Source organism: Hippopotamus amphibius, chromosome 9, assembly GCF_030028045.1.
Source record: "Hippopotamus amphibius kiboko isolate mHipAmp2 chromosome 9, mHipAmp2.hap2, whole genome shotgun sequence".
Lineage (NCBI taxonomy): Eukaryota > Metazoa > Chordata > Mammalia > Artiodactyla > Hippopotamidae > Hippopotamus > Hippopotamus amphibius.
The window spans coordinates 116,963,577-116,981,475 of NC_080194.1; the positions used below are offsets into that span (position 1 = coordinate 116,963,577).

General features: G+C 51.2%; 2 protein-coding genes across 2 annotated transcripts in view; both read left to right on the forward strand.

Moving 5' to 3' along the window:
• VWA3A (von Willebrand factor A domain containing 3A) overlaps positions 1 to 8,359 on the forward strand; it is a 42,666-nt gene extending 34,307 nt beyond the window's left edge. Inside the window, exons 22-28 of the mRNA XM_057749329.1 lie at positions 994 to 1,084; positions 1,747 to 1,857; positions 2,408 to 2,505; positions 3,559 to 3,696; positions 4,654 to 4,762; positions 7,175 to 7,319; positions 8,091 to 8,359. Coding sequence (XP_057605312.1) covers positions 994 to 1,084; positions 1,747 to 1,857; positions 2,408 to 2,505; positions 3,559 to 3,696; positions 4,654 to 4,762; positions 7,175 to 7,319; positions 8,091 to 8,349 — 951 coding nt within the window. The 3' untranslated portion in view covers positions 8,350 to 8,359. The remainder of the gene's footprint in view (positions 1 to 993; positions 1,085 to 1,746; positions 1,858 to 2,407; positions 2,506 to 3,558; positions 3,697 to 4,653; positions 4,763 to 7,174; positions 7,320 to 8,090) is intronic.
• A 20-nt stretch (positions 8,360 to 8,379) lies between these two features.
• Positions 8,380 to 12,740, forward strand: LOC130860736 (von Willebrand factor A domain-containing protein 3A-like). Its single transcript, XM_057749330.1, has 5 exons — positions 8,380 to 8,802; positions 9,559 to 9,682; positions 11,104 to 11,201; positions 11,390 to 11,454; positions 11,770 to 12,740. Exons 1-4 carry the CDS (start codon positions 8,546 to 8,548, stop codon positions 11,427 to 11,429), a joined length of 519 nt encoding a protein of 172 aa, XP_057605313.1. The 5' UTR covers positions 8,380 to 8,545; the 3' UTR covers positions 11,430 to 11,454; positions 11,770 to 12,740.
• Positions 12,741 to 17,899: the final 5,159 nt, after the last annotated feature.

Sequence of the window (17,899 nt, forward strand, 5' to 3'; positions counted from 1 at the left end):
GATCGCTGTTCACAGCCTGACAAATCTGTCCTGCATAAAATACCCGCCTTAGCAACCAGAAGGGACCCCTGGAGGTGTGCCTGGGGGAAGACCCCAGACTCCACAGCACCTGTGAACGGGAGGGTGAGATCTGCGGGCTCTTCAGCATTTCACCAACTGACAGACCCCTGTGAACACAGCATATTCTCAGAATAAAGAAATCCACCCAGACAGTGTGTAGCTAACTCCCTTCCTGAGGGCTGCACTTCCGAGAGATTCTGTCTACACAGGCTCTGCCCTCATGCACACACCTCCACCAGGTTTTGGGAGCCAGCCCAGAGACATCACGCCCCCTCCTGTCTTCCCAAATTCTGAGGTGAAACCCCAGGGTCTTGGAGTCTGTCTCTTGGGCCTTCAGCAGTTCCTGAGCTGATTCAGTATGAGGGAGCTTGGGCTGCACCAGGGCCTCTAACAGGCCTCCAGAAACAGGGGAGGGAGAGTTGGGTTGGTGCTGCGGGTGGCTCTCCGGGATGGCAGCTCCGGGCGTTTTTCACAGCCGCTCATCCAGAGGTCTCCTCAGATGGTCCAGGGCCCTGGGTGACCTTGTGTAACTATCACCACATTCCAGCTGTGCCCAGTAATGAAGGAACCCCTCCCTTAGAACTGAGGTTCCCAGCAGGGCGCAGAAGTTACCTGAGTGGTTGCTTGTCGTGCTGGAGGCCCAGAAGTTCCTGTCCAGTAGGAAGAAGGGCAGGTAACTGGTGAAGAAAGTTCAGGCACATCCCCACAGTAGCAGGCCCTCTCTCCTAACACACACACGCACACAGGCATGCACACGTTTTCATCTCAAACCCAGAGTCCTCGCTGCAGGAGATGGGGTGAGCATGTAAGCAGCCTGCTTCCCCAGGCCTCTCCGTGCAAACGTTCCTACGTGACCCACGGAGGCAGGGATGGCTGGGGTACTGCCTGCCACAGAGACCAGGCCTCTGATGGGAAAGACCGCCTGTTTTCTAGAGCGTTAAAGATGACCCTGACAGAGAGAAGCGTGCCCCCTCGAGAGCTCTGCTATGGCGTCCACTCCGTGGCAAAGCGGGCGTCCCCCCAGGTAAGGCATGGCCGCGGGGGTGGAGGGGTGGACACGGATTAGTGATGACAGCAACAGAAGTGATCGGCGATCGCGTGCCAGCCCTTCTGCTAAGATTGTCCCATTTAAAGCGTATAAGAGTCTGTCCTACGTGGCAGGGAATCTATCAGTTCCTCCATGTTACTGATGAAGACATTCAGGCTCAGAGGGGCTAAGGGGAATGTCCAGCGCCAGCCGGTTGTGACAGGGCACCAGTATTTTTATGAACGTATTCATTTCGTAGAACCTGAGACCATGTGTCTTACATCTAATGTCAGGGATGTAGCGGAGCGGCTGAGAGCAGAATTCTGGAGTCAGCAAGACCTGGATGGAACCTTTACTCTGCTTCTAACTGACTCCGAGTCCTGCTTACCTCACCTGTAAATTGAGGGACCGTGAGGATAAAACAAGACAGGCTAAGGGAAGCGCTTCGCACCAAGCCTGGCAAATAGCAGTAGCTCTAGCTTTACTGATCCCAGGGAGGCCAGAGGACCCGGGTGGTCCCCAAGAAACTCAAAGCCACCTTGTAGTCCCATTTCAAGGGCAGAGCGTAGCTGAAGTTGACAAGTCTCTAAGTCAAGCTGCACAGCTTCACCACATAAACCCTCAAGGCTGCTCCAGCCAACAGGCCAACTGTCCTCTAGCTACAGCCCAGCCAGTGAAAGAAGGGACTGCAGAGCGGAGGAGGAAGACCAAATCAAGGGATGCAGAGACATCCCTCGCGCTGTTCTATACAGAGACAGGGAATAACGTGGGTAAGTCGGAGGCTGCACAGGTGTCTGGACAGCCCCCTTTCCCCGTGGGACCTGGAAGGTGATAGGACCCCATGGGAAGGAGACCCCTCCCGCAGTCCCAGGACATGGGCAGCAGTGTCCCCGGAGCAGGCCTATCCTCAAACCACTCACGTCTCCCAGCCCAGGGAAATGACCTTGCACAGTGTTGACACAGGCAGGAGAATGGGAAGAGTTGATGTCGGCATCTCCCCAGGTCCGTGGGCGCAGTGCTCCCACTCCATCCACCAGGGGCAGTGACCTCAGACTGATGGGAAGGGAGTGGAGATGAGTTCCCCAGGCCAGCAGGATTGATCGCTGTGAAGTGGCACAAGTCCCAGTACCATCTCACTGACATGTTGTGAAGGGAGGTCCCACCATGCTTCTCCACATCCACCCACAGCCTCCCTCCTACCTCTCAGCAAATTGTACCTAAGGAATGCTAGGACTGACTTGATTGACAGAGAAATTGACATGGAAAAGGGAGGAGAGGATAAGAGAATTGTATCAAGTAACCCTGCTCTGTTTGTCTCAGGCTCTGTGTACAGGAAGTACCCTCAAGGAAGGTGCCTAAGAAGGACTAGCTCTTCTAGTAAATTGCCCAGAAAGGATACAGTCTGCTCCAGCCAAGAGGTATGCTGTCTGCACCAGCACATACCCCCAGGCAATAATTCCTTCCACCAACCATTATTTTGGAAAGGGTGGGTATATTTGGAACTGAGGCCAAACCTGCTTAGAATAACTGTTTAAAGTGTCAGGATAAGGATTAAACAGAACTATGTGCAAACCTGGATCTGCCACTTCCTAGCTGGGTGGCCTTCGGCAAGTCACCAAATCTCAATGTCTTCGTTTATAAAATGAAAACAATTGTACCTAATAAGATTGCTGATTAATTGAAGTACATTTTGTGTAAAGTACTTAGTGGTGTCAGATCCTTTTGGGTGCAAGCAGAAGAAATCCCCCCTGCTCAGATCCAGAAGATAGAACATCTTTTCTTTCCACAACCGGTCAATAAAAGTCTGAGCTTGGTTCTGATTGGCCCAATCCTGGATGCCATGCTCTGATTGCTTTAAACCCAGCCATTCTTGTATCTCTCATTGGGACAAGAAGCCTGAGACTATCCTAATTGGTTTAGAGTCTAAACTTTAGAACAATCAGGGTTTCCATTCAAGGGGACATGGGTCTGATCCCTGCTCCAGGAAGATCCTACATGCTGTGGAGCAACTAAGCCCGTGAGCCACAACTGTTGAGCCCATGCTCTGCAACAAGAGAAGCCACTGCAATGAGGAGCCCACGCACCACAATGAAGAGTAGCCCCCACTTGCAACAACTAGAGAAAGCCTTTGTGCAGCAACAAAGATCCAATGCAGCTAATTAATTAATTAATTAACTAATTAATTAACAAAAACTTTCATAGGAGAGGGTTGAAATGGAAATTGGGGAGGCAACAGTGTCCACCAGACTAGGCAGTAGTAAGTGCTCAATAAATTGTGTTCCCTGTTCCCCGTATTTCTTGGGCATCTCTCCCCCAGTAGGAATCTACATGTGACGGAGGCTCAGTGAGGACCTGGGAACCCCACATTTCAAATACAAGACAGATGTCAAAAATGACGTTTTAACAGATGAGTCAATCATTCCATTAAGCCTGAATGACCCAAGTTAATAGTTCTTTCCTTTATTCCAAAGTGGGTAGCAAATTATGGACTAAAAAAACTGAAAATGGAGATCTCCAGATACCTCGGTCCCAACTGCACTCATCAAAAGTCAATACACACGTCAGCAACAGCCAAATACTGCAGTGTCTTCCCCAGCACGGAGATCCATGTAAGTCAAGAGTGGTGGTGTTTGTACTCTCCCAGCTCCTGTCTCTTCTCAGGCACAGATGGCTGAGTGTGCTGGGGAAGAGGCCACATGAATATATGCACACCCCCCCCCAGCTTCTGTTCCTGCTTCTAAGAACCCCACCCTCTTGAGGCGGCTGCCCTCAAGGCACAGGGGATGCAGAGTCCTGTTGGAAGAAAAGTCAGCTCCTCAGAGTGCCTGAGACGGCGCTCTAGGGTTAGAGGAGCTCATGGGAGTGAGAATTAGAAACCGTTGCCGAGAATGTTGGGCAGCGGCTGCCACACTCACCCGTAAGGACTCCGTAACCTGATACTGATGATGGTTCCGTTAGGATGTCCGGGAACAGGCGTCATGACAGGAGGCGAGGGGGTTCTCTATTTTCTAGTTTTGAGGTAATTTTTTTTTATTGCTTTGACTCTGGTACAGGTAAATGTAGTACAAAATGAAAATCTAATCATGCTTTTTAAAAAAAAGACCCCATTTTCTCTCCTTGCCCTTTGGTACAACATTGTCAATTATGAAGCTAAAAATAGCCACCAACTTCAAAATTATCGGCCAGAAAAATTTTACGGGAGTTTAATCATTGCTGCCCCCTCTTCCATCCGAGGTCATCTTTTACTTAGAAATGTATCGACCTCCCATCCTACCATTAAGGGTTTTCTATTTAAAATTTAGAGATACTATGTTTTTTACTTTTACTGTGACCACATTTGCCACAAAAAGCATCTTCCCAATTCCCCCACACCTTCTTAGAACTATGCCTTTGGTAGTTTAATAAAAGAAAAAGGCTTCTAAACAAACAAACAAACAAACAAAAATGTATCCTTAACAATGTTTTGAAAATTGTGAACCACAATAGACTAAACTATTTTAGGAGATAATGGGGATGTGAAGAAAGAGCTGACGGGCGGAAGTTTTCCTTTGCTTGCCTTAATCCAGGGGATGGTGAGACACATTCAGTGTACGCCCAGGGAGATCGAAGCATACATCACACAGCTGGAGAAGGTGATGAGGCGCTATGTCCAGCGGCTGCAGTGGCTGCTCTCAGGTGAGCCTGCCTGTTGTCCTGCAGGGTGGAGGTGCGTGAGGGGAAGCAGAAGGGCAACCCCAGGGACCCGAGGGTCAGTCCTTCTCAGGCTAGGCACCTGCAAACTGTCACCCAAGGGCAACCTGACTTCTGGGTTCATAGGTCAGGCAAGGTGCTGGAAGACAGGGAGGTGGAGCACAGGCCAGAGCGCCAGGGAGAACCAGGCCTGTCCAGGCTGCTCTGCCAGGCCGTCTCCCACACCACCTTTCCCGGGTGTGACTGAGGGGCTGCCCCTCAGAAGCCTTACTTTAGTACTGACTGGGCCCCATAGAACTGGTCCATGAGGTAGAGATGGGAGGGGCTCTGGATAGAGAAGAGGCCCCTGTTTTCTTTACAGAGAGCACCGGGGCCTGTCTGGGAAAGGTGAATGGCAGGGCTGGCTAAGGAGAGCCAGGCTCGCGTCTCAAGGAGGCTGGACTTCGGATTAGGGGATGGTCTGCAGTATCAAGTCCGAAAGACCAGGCAGACAGCTAGAACTGAACCGGAGGGTGCTTAGGCTCCGGGGCCTGGAGGGTTCCCGGGACAACAGAGGAAGGATCCCAGTGTGGGCCGCTCAGGCTCCTGTGCACATTCATTAGGTCCAATCCTCTGCAGTAGAACCTGGTATAAACAGCCCTTGGGCGGACTGCCGCTTTCCAAAGCCTCTGGAGGGGGCTGCAAGTTCCAGATGTAGCTGTCAGCTCAGAGGCTGAGGTTGTGTGCGTTCCCCATTCCCAACTCACATTTCCTGCCAGGGAGTGTGAAGGCTGGCCGTGCAGCCACCCCTTGCGTAGTACAAGTCTCGCCCCCACCTCACATACAGCTACACACCCAACACCATCTAACACCTCAAAGCGTACCCAGGGGATGCGGCACTGAGTCACTCATTCATTAGTCAACAAATAAGTGTTGTTCTCCCGATCAGTGCTGGGGAGGTGGTAAAGGAAACACCCTGCACGGTCCCTGAGCTCCCATATGGAGGGTATGGTCTAGAGGAGACAGATATTACCCTAAGAGCAATGGTGACAAGAGTAGGGTGGAGACGGGCATGGTGCAGTGAGAGGGGGCAGTGGGCTTGCACAGGGAGATCATGGAGGGCTTCCCAGAGGAGGTGACATTTGAGCCGCAATATGAAGAATGAATAGACGTTACCTGAGCAAAGAGAGGAAAGACTCTGAGGGCATGACTGAGGTGGCTTGCAGGGTGTTTCTCAAGGTAGATCAGCTGATCTTTTGTGGTGGGAGGCCCCTAGACCTGGCTGGCTGTTCTCACAGAACATCCCCCACACTTCAGGACGGCTCCCCTCCCATCCTCATGTTGCCATGCGAATCACCAGAGAACACCCCAGATGAGTCCTGAAAGATTCCTGGGCAGTGGGTCCAGACAGCTCAGGCTGCCTTTTCCTGGAGACCAGTGGGCCCATTTTGCAACAGTTTTCCATTTTTTCTGCTTCTGCCTCCAATGAGGTCTGAGGTGTGATTTGGGAATCCTGGACATGCCATCTTCTGCTCTTTGGCTTCCCTAGTGTTACCTCCATTTAGCCTTGGGGCTCCAGAAGGACTGGGGTTAGTGGTTACCTTAAAGTGTGGATCAGAAGACTTAGGTGTGAATCTCAGCTTTGCTGCCAAGCTGTGTGACCCTAGGCAAGTCACTGGCCCTCTCTGTTTCCCCTTGGGCTAAATCCCAAGTCCTTTAACAACCTCTCCAGCTTTCTCCCTGTCCTCAAGCATGACATGCTTCTCTCCCACTCAGAGCCTTTTGCAGTCTGTTCTCTGCACACACACACCTCTCTCATCCTTCAGCTCTTGCTTGTCTGCTCCCCATTCCACATCCATCAACTTCAGATTCCTGCCAGTATGTACTCCTGTAACAGTTTGTCATAACCCTTGGCAGAGTGGTAGCTGTTGGTATAACATCCATCTTCCTTGCCTGACTGGCAGCTCCATAGTGCAGGGACCCTCTCTCATCTCCACGGCACTTTGCTCAGGGCCGGACACACAGTGGATGCTCACTTGATTTCTGTTGACCAATCTACAGACTCCATGCTCTGTGACATCATTTCCAGCCCCAGACAATACTGTGACACGGCTTAACCCAATCACTTAACTTTAGGGGTGAGGAAACTCAAGCCCAGGGAGGTTATAATTACTTGGGCAAGTCATCGCAGGCAAAGCCGCAGCTGAAACCTTGACCTTCCAAAGCCCAGTCCACACAGACCACCTCTGCCCTTGGACAACAGCCCCTCTGGCAACACCACAGAGGCCGTCTCCCAGTGGGTTCACGTCTGATCCATCCAGAGGCCGTGGGTGTGGCGAGACCTCGTATTTGATAGCTGCAGTGAGGAAAACCACCCTCACTCCTCCCTCGCCTCTGCCCCCACCCACCTCGGAGCAGGAAGCCGCCGGCTGTTTGGTGCCATTTTGGAGAGCAAAGTGTGCATCCTGCTGGACACGTCAGGATCCATGGGCCCCTACCTGCAGCAGGTGAAGACGGAGCTCACTCTGCTGATCTGGGAACAGCTGCGGAAGCACTGTGACAGGTAAGAGGCAGGGGTGCGGGTGGGCAGGTGGGAGTCAGGAAGATCCAAGGGACAGTTCCTGCGGCTTCCCTGGCCAAGGTCCCTCCCTCCTCCCAGTTCCAAAAGGACTGGAGGCTTCCAAAGTGCTCTTCTGAATAGCAGGAAGAAACACTGCCTTCTGAAGTAAAGCGGTCTTTACAAATCCATCTCAGGCCCAGGGACAGCTGCAAGCAGATCAGAGGAACCACCAGGTGGCCTTGAATTGTGCATTTCAGATGAATTTAACTTTTTTAAGAGAGGGGGTTTGGTGTGGTTTTTTCTGTCTACCCAGAAGGGTTGACCCTGAGGGAACAGCAGGAGACTCTGGTCCTAGGCTGGGCCTCATTCTTGCCTTAATATTAAAAAGAGAAGGCATTTATAGAGCGCTTTTCTTGTGCCAAGCACTTTACATGCATGATGTCATTCAGTCTGCATAACAACCCTATTATTATCTCCATTCTTCAGCAGAGGAAACAAGGGCTTAGAGAGGTTAAGTCATTTGCCCAAGATCACATAACCAGTAAGTGGCTGAGGTGGGATTTAGATCTATTTCTGTCTGCAACCAGAATCTTCACTGTGTACATTGTCATTTTCAGGTGGTCCACAGGGGGCCCAGGGCTCGCTCTAGGCTCTTCAGGGGTAGGCGTGAGTGCTCAAGGAGGTTACTTCCCCCGAGGTCAATATAGACTGGCGCGTTCTAACCGATCTCTTTCTCCTCCTCTCTGGCCCCCACCTCTTCTCCCCTCTTCCCAGTTTTAACCTGCTCAGCTTTGCAGAGGGCCTGCAGCCGTGGCAGGACACGCTAGTGGAGACCACGGACGCAGCCTGTCACAAGGCTATGCAATGGGTGACCCACCTGCGAGCTCAGGGGAGCACCTCAGTCTTGCAAGCATTGTTGGCAAGTTCCACCACTGAGCCCGACCCAGTGGCCAAGCAGAAATACCGTCACCCATCTCCTGACATTGCACGATGCTCTAGAGTTTACAAAGGGTGCTTTAGAATTTACTGTTAGACTATTCCATCTTCCCAGCAACCCACTGAGAATGAGATTCTCGCTGTTCTCACTTTATAGATGAAGACACAGAGGCCCAGAGAGGTTAAGTGACTTGCTTGGGGTTAACCAGCTAGGAAGTGGACTGAGCTCTTTCTCCTAAACCTCAGCAGCTTCCTGATCTGTCATAGGCTGAAAGGGGAGGCTCTCAGTCTTAATGACAATTTGGTGGGATGCAGCCAGACTTGGGAAGAGCAGGCCAATGGTTTCTGAGTCCTGGTTGGCCCCTCCTCTGAGCCAGATAACCTACGTGCTCTTTCAGAAAGCTTTCAGTTTTCCTGACGTGGCAGGACTGTACCTGCTGACCGACGGGAAGCCAGACACGAGCTGCAGCCTGATTCTCAGTGAAGTCCAAAGGCTCCAGGAGAAGAGAGGCGTGAAAGTGCACACCATTTCCCTGAACTGCTCAGACAGGTGGGCAGCGAGGAGGCAGCCGGGTCCCGTCCCTTCCCCAAGGCCACGTGTCTAAGGGGCAAGGCTGATCCTCACCAAATCCAGGGAGTCACGTTAGACACCGAACTCTCCTGGGCCCCAGTCCTGTGTGTCAGCAGTTAGGAGGCCCTGGGCAGGCGTGGCCCCGGAGAGACCCCCTCTGCGCCCCCGCCCACCCATCCACACAGCCCGCCCTCCGAACCTTCGCCAGCATGGAAACGGATTTGCACCAATTCCCACAGTCACACACTGTGTTCTCCCACTTCGTCTTTTTAGGGGCACGTTTGCGAATATTTAGGGAGAAAAAAGTTTAAAGTAGCTGTGGTTATTTGTATAGAACGTGTGTTAGACAAGAGAGTTTCAGATCCTTCAGAAAAAAACTTTAATTGGCAAAACAGTGATTACTTACATTCACATTTCATCTCTCTGTCTAAACCATGAGCTCTGTAAAGGTCACGCTGTGTCCCTGCCGGGCCAGACACACCATAGGCACTGGAGAGATGTCCAGTTGAGGAATGGGGCTGCGTGCTTTGAGGGGCCCCTCGTACGGTGAATCCACTTCATACAGCGGCAGCCAGCGCCACCCAAAACCCAGCTGGGAGAGTGGGCTCGGTGATGCTGGAACGGTCTCAGTGGTACAGACCTCAGGGCCCAAGACCCATGACCCCACTTTCCCAGGGGCTGGGGCTCACAGAGAGCTCGGTGGGCCTGGCCCCAGCTCCCTGTTCCTCCTCGCAGGACAGCGGTTAACTTCTTGAGAGATCTGGCCTCCCTCACCGGGGGACGCTATCACTGCCCTGTAGGTGAGGACTCGCTCTTCAAAATGCAGGGCCTGCTGACCAGGGGCTTCATCGACCAAACGGTAGGTTATGGAGCTGGGTGGGTTCTGTTGAAACGGATCAGTAAAATGTCAACAGGCATGGGTTTTCCCTCTTGATTGCAAGATCTCTGCTTCTCTTGTAAAACAAAGTGTTGACTAAAAAAGGGTGTGTTTCCCTGCTGCTCTGCTTTCAGGCTGCCTCTCGTCAGGGTTGGGAAAGAAGCAGGGTTAGGGATGTTATTTAATAATAGAACAGTTCACATTCACTGAGCGTGTACTGCATGCTACAGGTTTGTTGCTTTATGTAAATTACCCCTTTTAATCCTTCCAACCATTATTATACCCATTTAACAGATGAATGAACAGGCTCAGCTGGGTTTAGGAATACTCCTAAAGTCGTAGTAAATGGTAAAGCCAGAGCTCAGACACCCATGCTCCTAAATTCTATGCTTTAAATCCTACATATTTCTGTCTTCCTGCCTTAAATTCATTGAAGCACAGATATTCAAATGAGCTGTTAAGAAATAAATCTAGTAAAGTCATAGGTTTCATCATGCATGTGGGGAACGATCTTATGATCTGACAGAAAAATTATATACACATTTTAGGAATGTGCTGCTGTGAATTACTATATTTTCAGGCCAACAAATCATCCAGTAAGACAGCCAACTAGAATTCCAGATTCTTTTTGGAAATTAAAGTTTACCATCACAGGACATGGCATAATTTTTGAAGTTTAGTGCTTTGCATTTCTTTGTTTGAGTAACTGTTTAGGGGCAAATATTACAAAAAATACAGAGATCAGAACAAGTAAAAGTAATGAATATTCACCCATATCCTTATTACACAGGAAAACAAACTTGATAGTGGGAAGGTCCTCTGTTTAATACCTTATCAAATCAGATTGTTTGAATAGTTTCTGGGTACAGAGTGGGACCTTTGCCGCTACTGCTCCCAGGGAGAAGGAACAGTTATCTCTTTCTTAGATTCTCTTGCTAATTGTGAGAAGTTCTACTTTTAAGGCGAGGCTCTGGAATTTCATTAGCTGGCATAAGAAAAAGGCATGTCTCTGAAGCTCTGTTTTACTACAACAAATAGAGAAGGGGCTGGATAGGTTTTACTGATTAACAGTGAGATAAGGTGTACATACCACTTCTGTTCCACTGCGCAGAGCAGTGCTGACTTCAGTGAAGTCCAGAGACCCTCTTGGTTTCCACCACCCCCTCCCTACACAGACTCTCAGACATCTTACTGCAATGTGTCCCCTTGCAGAATGCCGGACTTGACAGGTGGTGAGCTGCCTGTTCCTGGAAACATGCAAGATGAGGCCCACAAGATTTCCTGCACTGGGAGGAAGGCTGCTTTGAGTTCACTCTAAAATTTTTCTCCTGAGATTTTGGATTCTCAGGTCCCACCTAGTCATTCAGTGGATCTAACATCACACTCATTTCCCCTTTCTCAAGGACCCTGTGTTGCCGCTCTTTGAAGGAGATGATTTAAGGAGATTGGCTCAGGAGATCACCAAGGCCAGAAGCTTCCTCTGGCAGGCCCAGTCCTTCAGGTACGCCCTTCAAGGGCCCCTCCCAGCTGCCTCGTGGCTGCGGCCCACCCCAGACCCTGGGCCCCATCAGGACAGGGCCCACCCAGGACATGACATCCTTGCTCCAAGAGCTCCTGCCCTGCTTCTCCCTGCCAGGCCCAGAAATCTGGGCATCGAGGGACCATCTTCCTTCATCTCCTGTTCACTAGGTCCCAACTCCAGAAGAAAAACAACACAGACCGAAGGTAGCTCCTTTTTAGAGAAGTGTTCTCAGGTAAGGGGAGGGGACGATCTCCTCAACTTCTGAGTGCCGGTCAAGGGCCAGGCTGCATTCTCTCTTTTGTGGGCAGCAGTAACTATGGGGAGGGATCAGAAACAATGCTTCCTCTAAATAGAAAGTCCATCCTACAAAGAATCATTCGCTGAGCACACGTGAGCCCTGAGGACAAGGTGCCCTGGAAAGCTGTAGCCCACAGATCAGCCTGGTCCCCAGAACCCAAACTCCCTGGAAGCTGAGAGAGGAAAAGCTCTCTATCCCTGGGTCCACCCTAATATTCCCACCTTGTCCCCAACACACCCTACACTTCAGTCACAAGACTGTCCCTCGCTGGAAGTCCTGCACCGAGCCCCCTGCTGGAACATCCTTCTGCCACCCTCTGCCTGGTGTCTCCTTCTCATCCACGAAGGCACAGTGCAAGTGGCATCAGCTCCACTGTGAAGATGCCCTGGCACCCATCAAGAGCTGGGAGCCTCCAGCCTTCCCCACATAGCACCCTGACCACACATCGCTGCTGTGACCCTTACTACACGTAGCACTCCACGTCATGCTTCCGTGCTCCCTTGTCTCTTCTCCTTGACCGCGAGCTCCCTCAGAGTGGGGCTGGTGTCCTAATCTCTGGGGGCCCAGAACCTGCCACGCGGCAGACACTTAGTAAACAGTGAGCCTGCAGCTCAGTTGTGAGAGTCCAGCTCTGGAGACTAGTCAGGTGGGATCGTTTCTGCCCCAGTCCTCTTGCTCTGTGCTTCCCCACCACCGTGGTCCATGGGTATGATGCAGACTCACCGTCAGCCCGTCTTGGAGGAAGAAGAAACAAGTGAATCGCACCACCATCCACCGCCCCCATGCAACCAAACTGAACTGATGTCTGCTCTGGAGCCCAGTGCAGAGCGAATGCTGAGCCCAAGCGTGTGAAAATCAGGCTGGATCTGCTGGGCCAGCCCCACTGTGTACCTATGAAATGAATGTGTCATGTATTATGTCAGCTGGGGTCATTTCTTTTCTTTCTTTCTTTCTTTTTTAAATTTTATTTATTGGCTGTGTTGGGTCTTCATTGCTGCATGGGCTTTCAGTAGTTGCAGAGAGCGGAGGGCTACTCTTCATTGCAGTGTACAGGCTTCTTATTGTGGTGGCTTCTCTTGTTGCGGAGCACGGGCTCTAGGTGCAGGGGCTTAGTTGCTCCGCAGCATGTAGGGTCTTCCCAGGCCAGGGATCAAACCCGTGTCCCCTGGATTGGCAGGCAGATTCTTAACTGTTGCACCACCAGGAAAGTCCTGGGATCATTTCTAAGACAGGAAAAATTGCTCTTATTAAAGTTACCGTTAAACTGATGTGTTCATTGGTGTCTGTGTGTGTGTCTCTGTGTGTGTACATTTTTGGTGAGATAAAAGTTTATTAAAAGACTCATGTCTAGATATATGAAGAACTCCAATAAGAAAAAGATAAACATCCTATTTTTTTTAATGGACAAAAGGCTCAAACAGATATAAATGAACAGCAGGTATATGAAAATAGGTATATATAGGTGCTTAACAGCCTTACCCGTCAGTGAAATGCTAATTAAAACTACAGTGAGAGGGACTTCCCTGGTGGCGCAGTAGTTAAGAATCTGCCTACCAATGCAGGGGACACGGGTTCAATCCCTGGTCCAGGAAGATTCCCACATGCCATGGAGCAACTAAGCCCGTGCGCCAAAACTACTGACCCCGTGTGCTGCAACTACTGAAGCCTGCGAGCCTACCACAACAAAAGAAGCCACCACAATGAGAAGCCACTGCACCACAACGAAGAATAGCCCCCACTCACCACAGCTAGAGAAAGCCTGAGCACAGCAACCAAGGCCCAACACAGCCAAAAAAAAAAACAACCTACAGTGAGAACCACTACACACCCACTAGAATGGCTAAAAATAAAGACAGGGAGCAATTGAAACTCTCACACATTGCTGGGGTGGAGGTGGGGTTGTGTAAATTGGTTCAACCAAACTGTTTGGCAATTTTTACTAAAGTAAAACATACACCTTCTCTCTGCCAGCAATTCCACTCCAGGAGAAATGTGTGCCCACGTTTGACAAAAGACATACACAAGAACGTTTATAACAGCTTTATTCATAAGAGTCAGAAAGTGAAAACTGGGCTTCCCTGGTAGCACAGCAGTTAAGAATCCACCTGCCAATGCAGGGGACACAGTTTTGATCCCTGGTCCAGGAAGATCCAACATGCCACGGAGCAACTAAGCCCGTATGCCACAACTACTGAGCCTGTGCTCTAGAGCCCGTGAGCCACAACTAATGAGTCCACATGCCACAAATACTGAAGCCTGCGCGCCTAGAGCCTGTGCTCTGCAACCAGAGAAGCCACCGCACTGAGACGCCCATGCACTGCAACAAAGAGTCGTCCCCACTCGCCGCAACTAAAGAAAGCGTGCATGTAGCAACGAAGACCCAACACAGGCAATACATTAAAAAATAAAAATAAATTAATTTAAAAAAAGACAGAAAGTGGAAACTACTTAAATGCCCATCAATGGTAGAATGGACAAATTGTGATACATTTGTGCAGTAGAATAGTACACATCAATTTAAAAAGAATGAACTACAGGTGTATTCAACAAGCTGCATCAATTTTACGAGCAATATTGGGCAAAAGAAACCAGACACAAAAAGCACATACAGTGTAATTCCATTTATATGAAGTTCAAGAACAGGCTAAACTATTGTTGGTGACAGAAGTCAGAATAGTGATTACCCTTTTTGTTGGGGCCACACGGGGGCTATATCTTGATCTGGTGGTGGTTATATTGATATATACATAAGTAAAAATTCATCTAATTGTTTAAAAACACAGTTTACTAAGACTTAAGAAGCCATGGCTTTGGTTAGGCTCTGCACTGGCCCAGGAAGACAGCAGTGACCACAGCCCCTGTCACAGTGGGTCTCGGTCTGGTCACTGTCTTGGACAGCTGCCCTCTACATCATCTCTAGCCACGCCTGTGGTCGCTGTATTATGTCACCCGGGCTGTCATAACAAAGTACCACCGACGGAGTGGCTGAAATAATACAAGTGTATTGTCTCCAGCTCTGGAGGCTGGAAGTCTGAGGTCCAGATACAGACAGGCCCATGCCCCCTCTGAAGGTACCAGGAACGGTCTGTTCCAGGCCCTTTCCTGGTTCCTAGCAGTTCCCTGCTTCTGGCAGGATAACTCCGATCTTCCCATGATGCTCTGCTTGTGCACATGTCTGTGTCCAATTTCCCCTTTTCATGAGGATGCCAGCCACACTGGATTAGGGCCCTACTCTAGTATGACCTTAGCTTTAATTACATCTGCAACGACTATTCCCAGCTAAGGTCACATGCTGAGGTACTGGGGGTTATGACTTCAACATATGAACTCGAGGGGAAGCACAATTCAACTGTAACACCTGTATTGTAAACTATGCTTCTCCTAGTGAGATGACATCAGCCAGGTGACACTTGGGCCAGGGGAACAGGAGTCCTTCGGCCCTGCTGGTGGGAGAGGAAGAGGCTGGTCTTTGTGAATGGAAGAACAGACCAGAGACATGGTTTGCAAAGCAGCAAACCACAGGCCCTAGGTTTTTTTTTTTTGGGGGGGGGGTTATTTTATTTATTTATTTATTATTTTTTGGGGGTACACCAAGTTCAATCGTCTATTTTTATACACATATCCCCGTATTCCCTCCCTCCCTCGACTCCCCCCCCACCCTCCCTCGAGCCCCCCCCATCCTCCCCATCCCAGTCCTCTAAGGCTTCTTTCATCCTCAAGTTGAACTCCCTTTGTTATACAACAACTTCCCACTGGCTATCTATTTTACAGTTAGTAGTATATATATGTCTGTGCTGCTCTCTCGCTTCGTCTCTAGGTTTGAATCCCAACCTTTCATATAATGGTAACAGGTACCATTGGTTGGGCAGGCACCACACTCAGCATTCTGCTTGTGGTACCTTGTTAGCCACAAGCCTCACAACATCACAACTGTAAAGTACACACCAGTTCCAGTTAATGGGTGAGGAAACCAAGCCTTGTAGCTGCCTGAACACACGCAACGAGAAAGTAGCAGAGCCAAGATTTAAACCCAGGGCTGACCCCATGGCCTTTTCCCACCACACTCTGAACCTCTTTTCATCTCTCTGAACCTGCTTCGCTGTCTCTAAAATTGGGCTAAAACAGAGTTGTGAGGATTAAACCAGATACTTTACCACCTGGCACACAGCAGGTGCTGGCTGAGGTTTTTCTTGCCCACACCCACCTATGCCCGCAGAGAAGGTTTATACAGGTGAAGTCTTTCCAGTAGCCATCTTCAAACCAAAGTAACCAGCCCTTGATGCGCAGCAACTGTGCCCACTGTTGGGCACATACCTGCCCTCTGCCACTGCCACTTGCAAACGAATTTTCCAGGGGTGGTGCAATCCATCTGGGTGCCCAGCGCCAGGGAAAGGACAGCACTGAAGAATCACCTATGAACTGTGGAACGATGGCATTGGAGAATGGTTAACCCAGAGGTGGGTGGAAGGATGCCAGAAAGGAAGGGTAGATAGATGGGTGGAAGGGAGGAAAGGAAGATATGGAATGAACTGGACGGATGGAAGGCTGGATGGATAGGTGGAAAGGCAGAATGACTGGTGAATAGATGAATGGATGAATGGACAAAAAATAGTTTTAAACTGGCGGAAGGATGGATGAAGAGACAAAGAGATGGATGGAAGAACAGGTGGGATAATGAATAGATGAAAGAAAGGAAGGAGGGAAGGAAGGAGGCCAGGAGGAAAGAAGGCAAGAGGCAGGCTGAACAGACGGGACCGCGTGGGAGAGGACATGGATGGGTAGGTGGGTGCAGAAAGAAACACCGTGTCTTAGGGTTCTAAGCCGTCTATGCGGGCAGGACCCGGCCCAACACGCAGGACCTTCGCGCCCTTCCCCCACCAGCATCGTGGCCCATATCACCCTTCGACCGGCCTCAGTTTCCCCTCTGGGAGAGCGTGAGCGTCCCCGCCTTAGAGACGACGGTTGTAGGGGAGGCAGTGGCGCGGGCAGGCAGCAGGGACAGAAGAGACCGGCGCAGGGCGGGCGCGGGGCGGTCCCCGAAGCCCAGGCCGGCCCCGCCCCGAGGAGGCGACAGTCCCGCAGCGCCGGGCTCTGCGCCCGAGACTGACGGAGGCGCGGGCGCTGCAGGGATCACGCAGCGCCGCGGGAGCCGGACCGGGTGAGCGTACCCAGGGCGCGGGGCGGGGGATGCGCGGCAGGGAGGACCCGCCCGCGAGTTGCCCGGCGGCCGCTCTCAGCGTGCGGGGCCCCCCTCCTCCCTCCTCAGCGAGGCCGTCGCGCCCAGAGTGGTCCCTGATGCTCTTTCGCCGATTCCTTTCACCCAGCCCCACCTTGGGTCCCCAGAGACCTGGATCCAGGGCCAGCCATTCACTGAGACGCCATCAGAGTTCGCAAATGTTCTCTGAGCCTCAGTTTCCCTGCCCGGATGATGGGAGCGGTAGCCGCCGCTGCACAGGACTGCCAGGAGGATTAAATGCCGCGATACCCGGGGTCAGCCAGGTGCTTGCTTGGCCCTAGGCTCCCACATGTAGAACAGCCCTGAGCGGTTTCATTCCTTCAGCAGCTGTTGACTGACGGCCTGCCTTGTGCCAGGCACAGGTCTGGGTGCCACCGACACCTCAGTGATCCACGCCTTCCTGGAGTTTGCATGCCAGTGGTCCTTGAGGACTCTGCCATCTGTGAGAGCTACATGGGTTCATTTGACAGGCGTGGGTACTGAGGTGCAGTGAGGTTATAAGGACCTTGCCCAGGGCACACCCAGCAAACGGGACCTTTGTCACAGGAAGCATCCCCATAGGAGAGAAAGACAGCTCTGGTGCCACAGACCCTTCCCCGGCACAGAGTCTCCTGAGCCTGGGTAGAGGAGGGCTCCACTCTGTGGGCGCATCCCCCTCCCTCCAGTGGAGGAATTAGACTCCGTCCCTGTAACGACTAAGATCTGGGGTGTCTCCTCTCCCTGTTACACCCATGAGCTCCAGCGCTTGTACGGGGCACAACTATATCCCTCACCCAGAGCTCTGGAGAGCAGGGCAGTGACAGAGGGAACTAGCAGATACCCTATAGCTGCCCTGGTCCCTGCCCTGTGACCGCCACCAGCAACACCTGTAAGGCTCATCACTCAGTCATTCAGTCCCCCAGGGGCACCTGTTCTCTTTCACAGCCACTGTGTGCCATGCAGGGCAGAGTTTACCTATCTCTGTATCCACAGGGCGGGTACACAGTAGGCACACAGTACACGATTGCTGCTATTCTAATGATGATAAAGGTGATCTGGCCCCTGGTCCAGCCTGATCCTCAGGTGGAGCAGGAGGTGGGGGGCTGAGACGATGGTGACAGTGACTGACAGCCTGGCTCGTTTAAGTCTAGATTGAGGAGGACA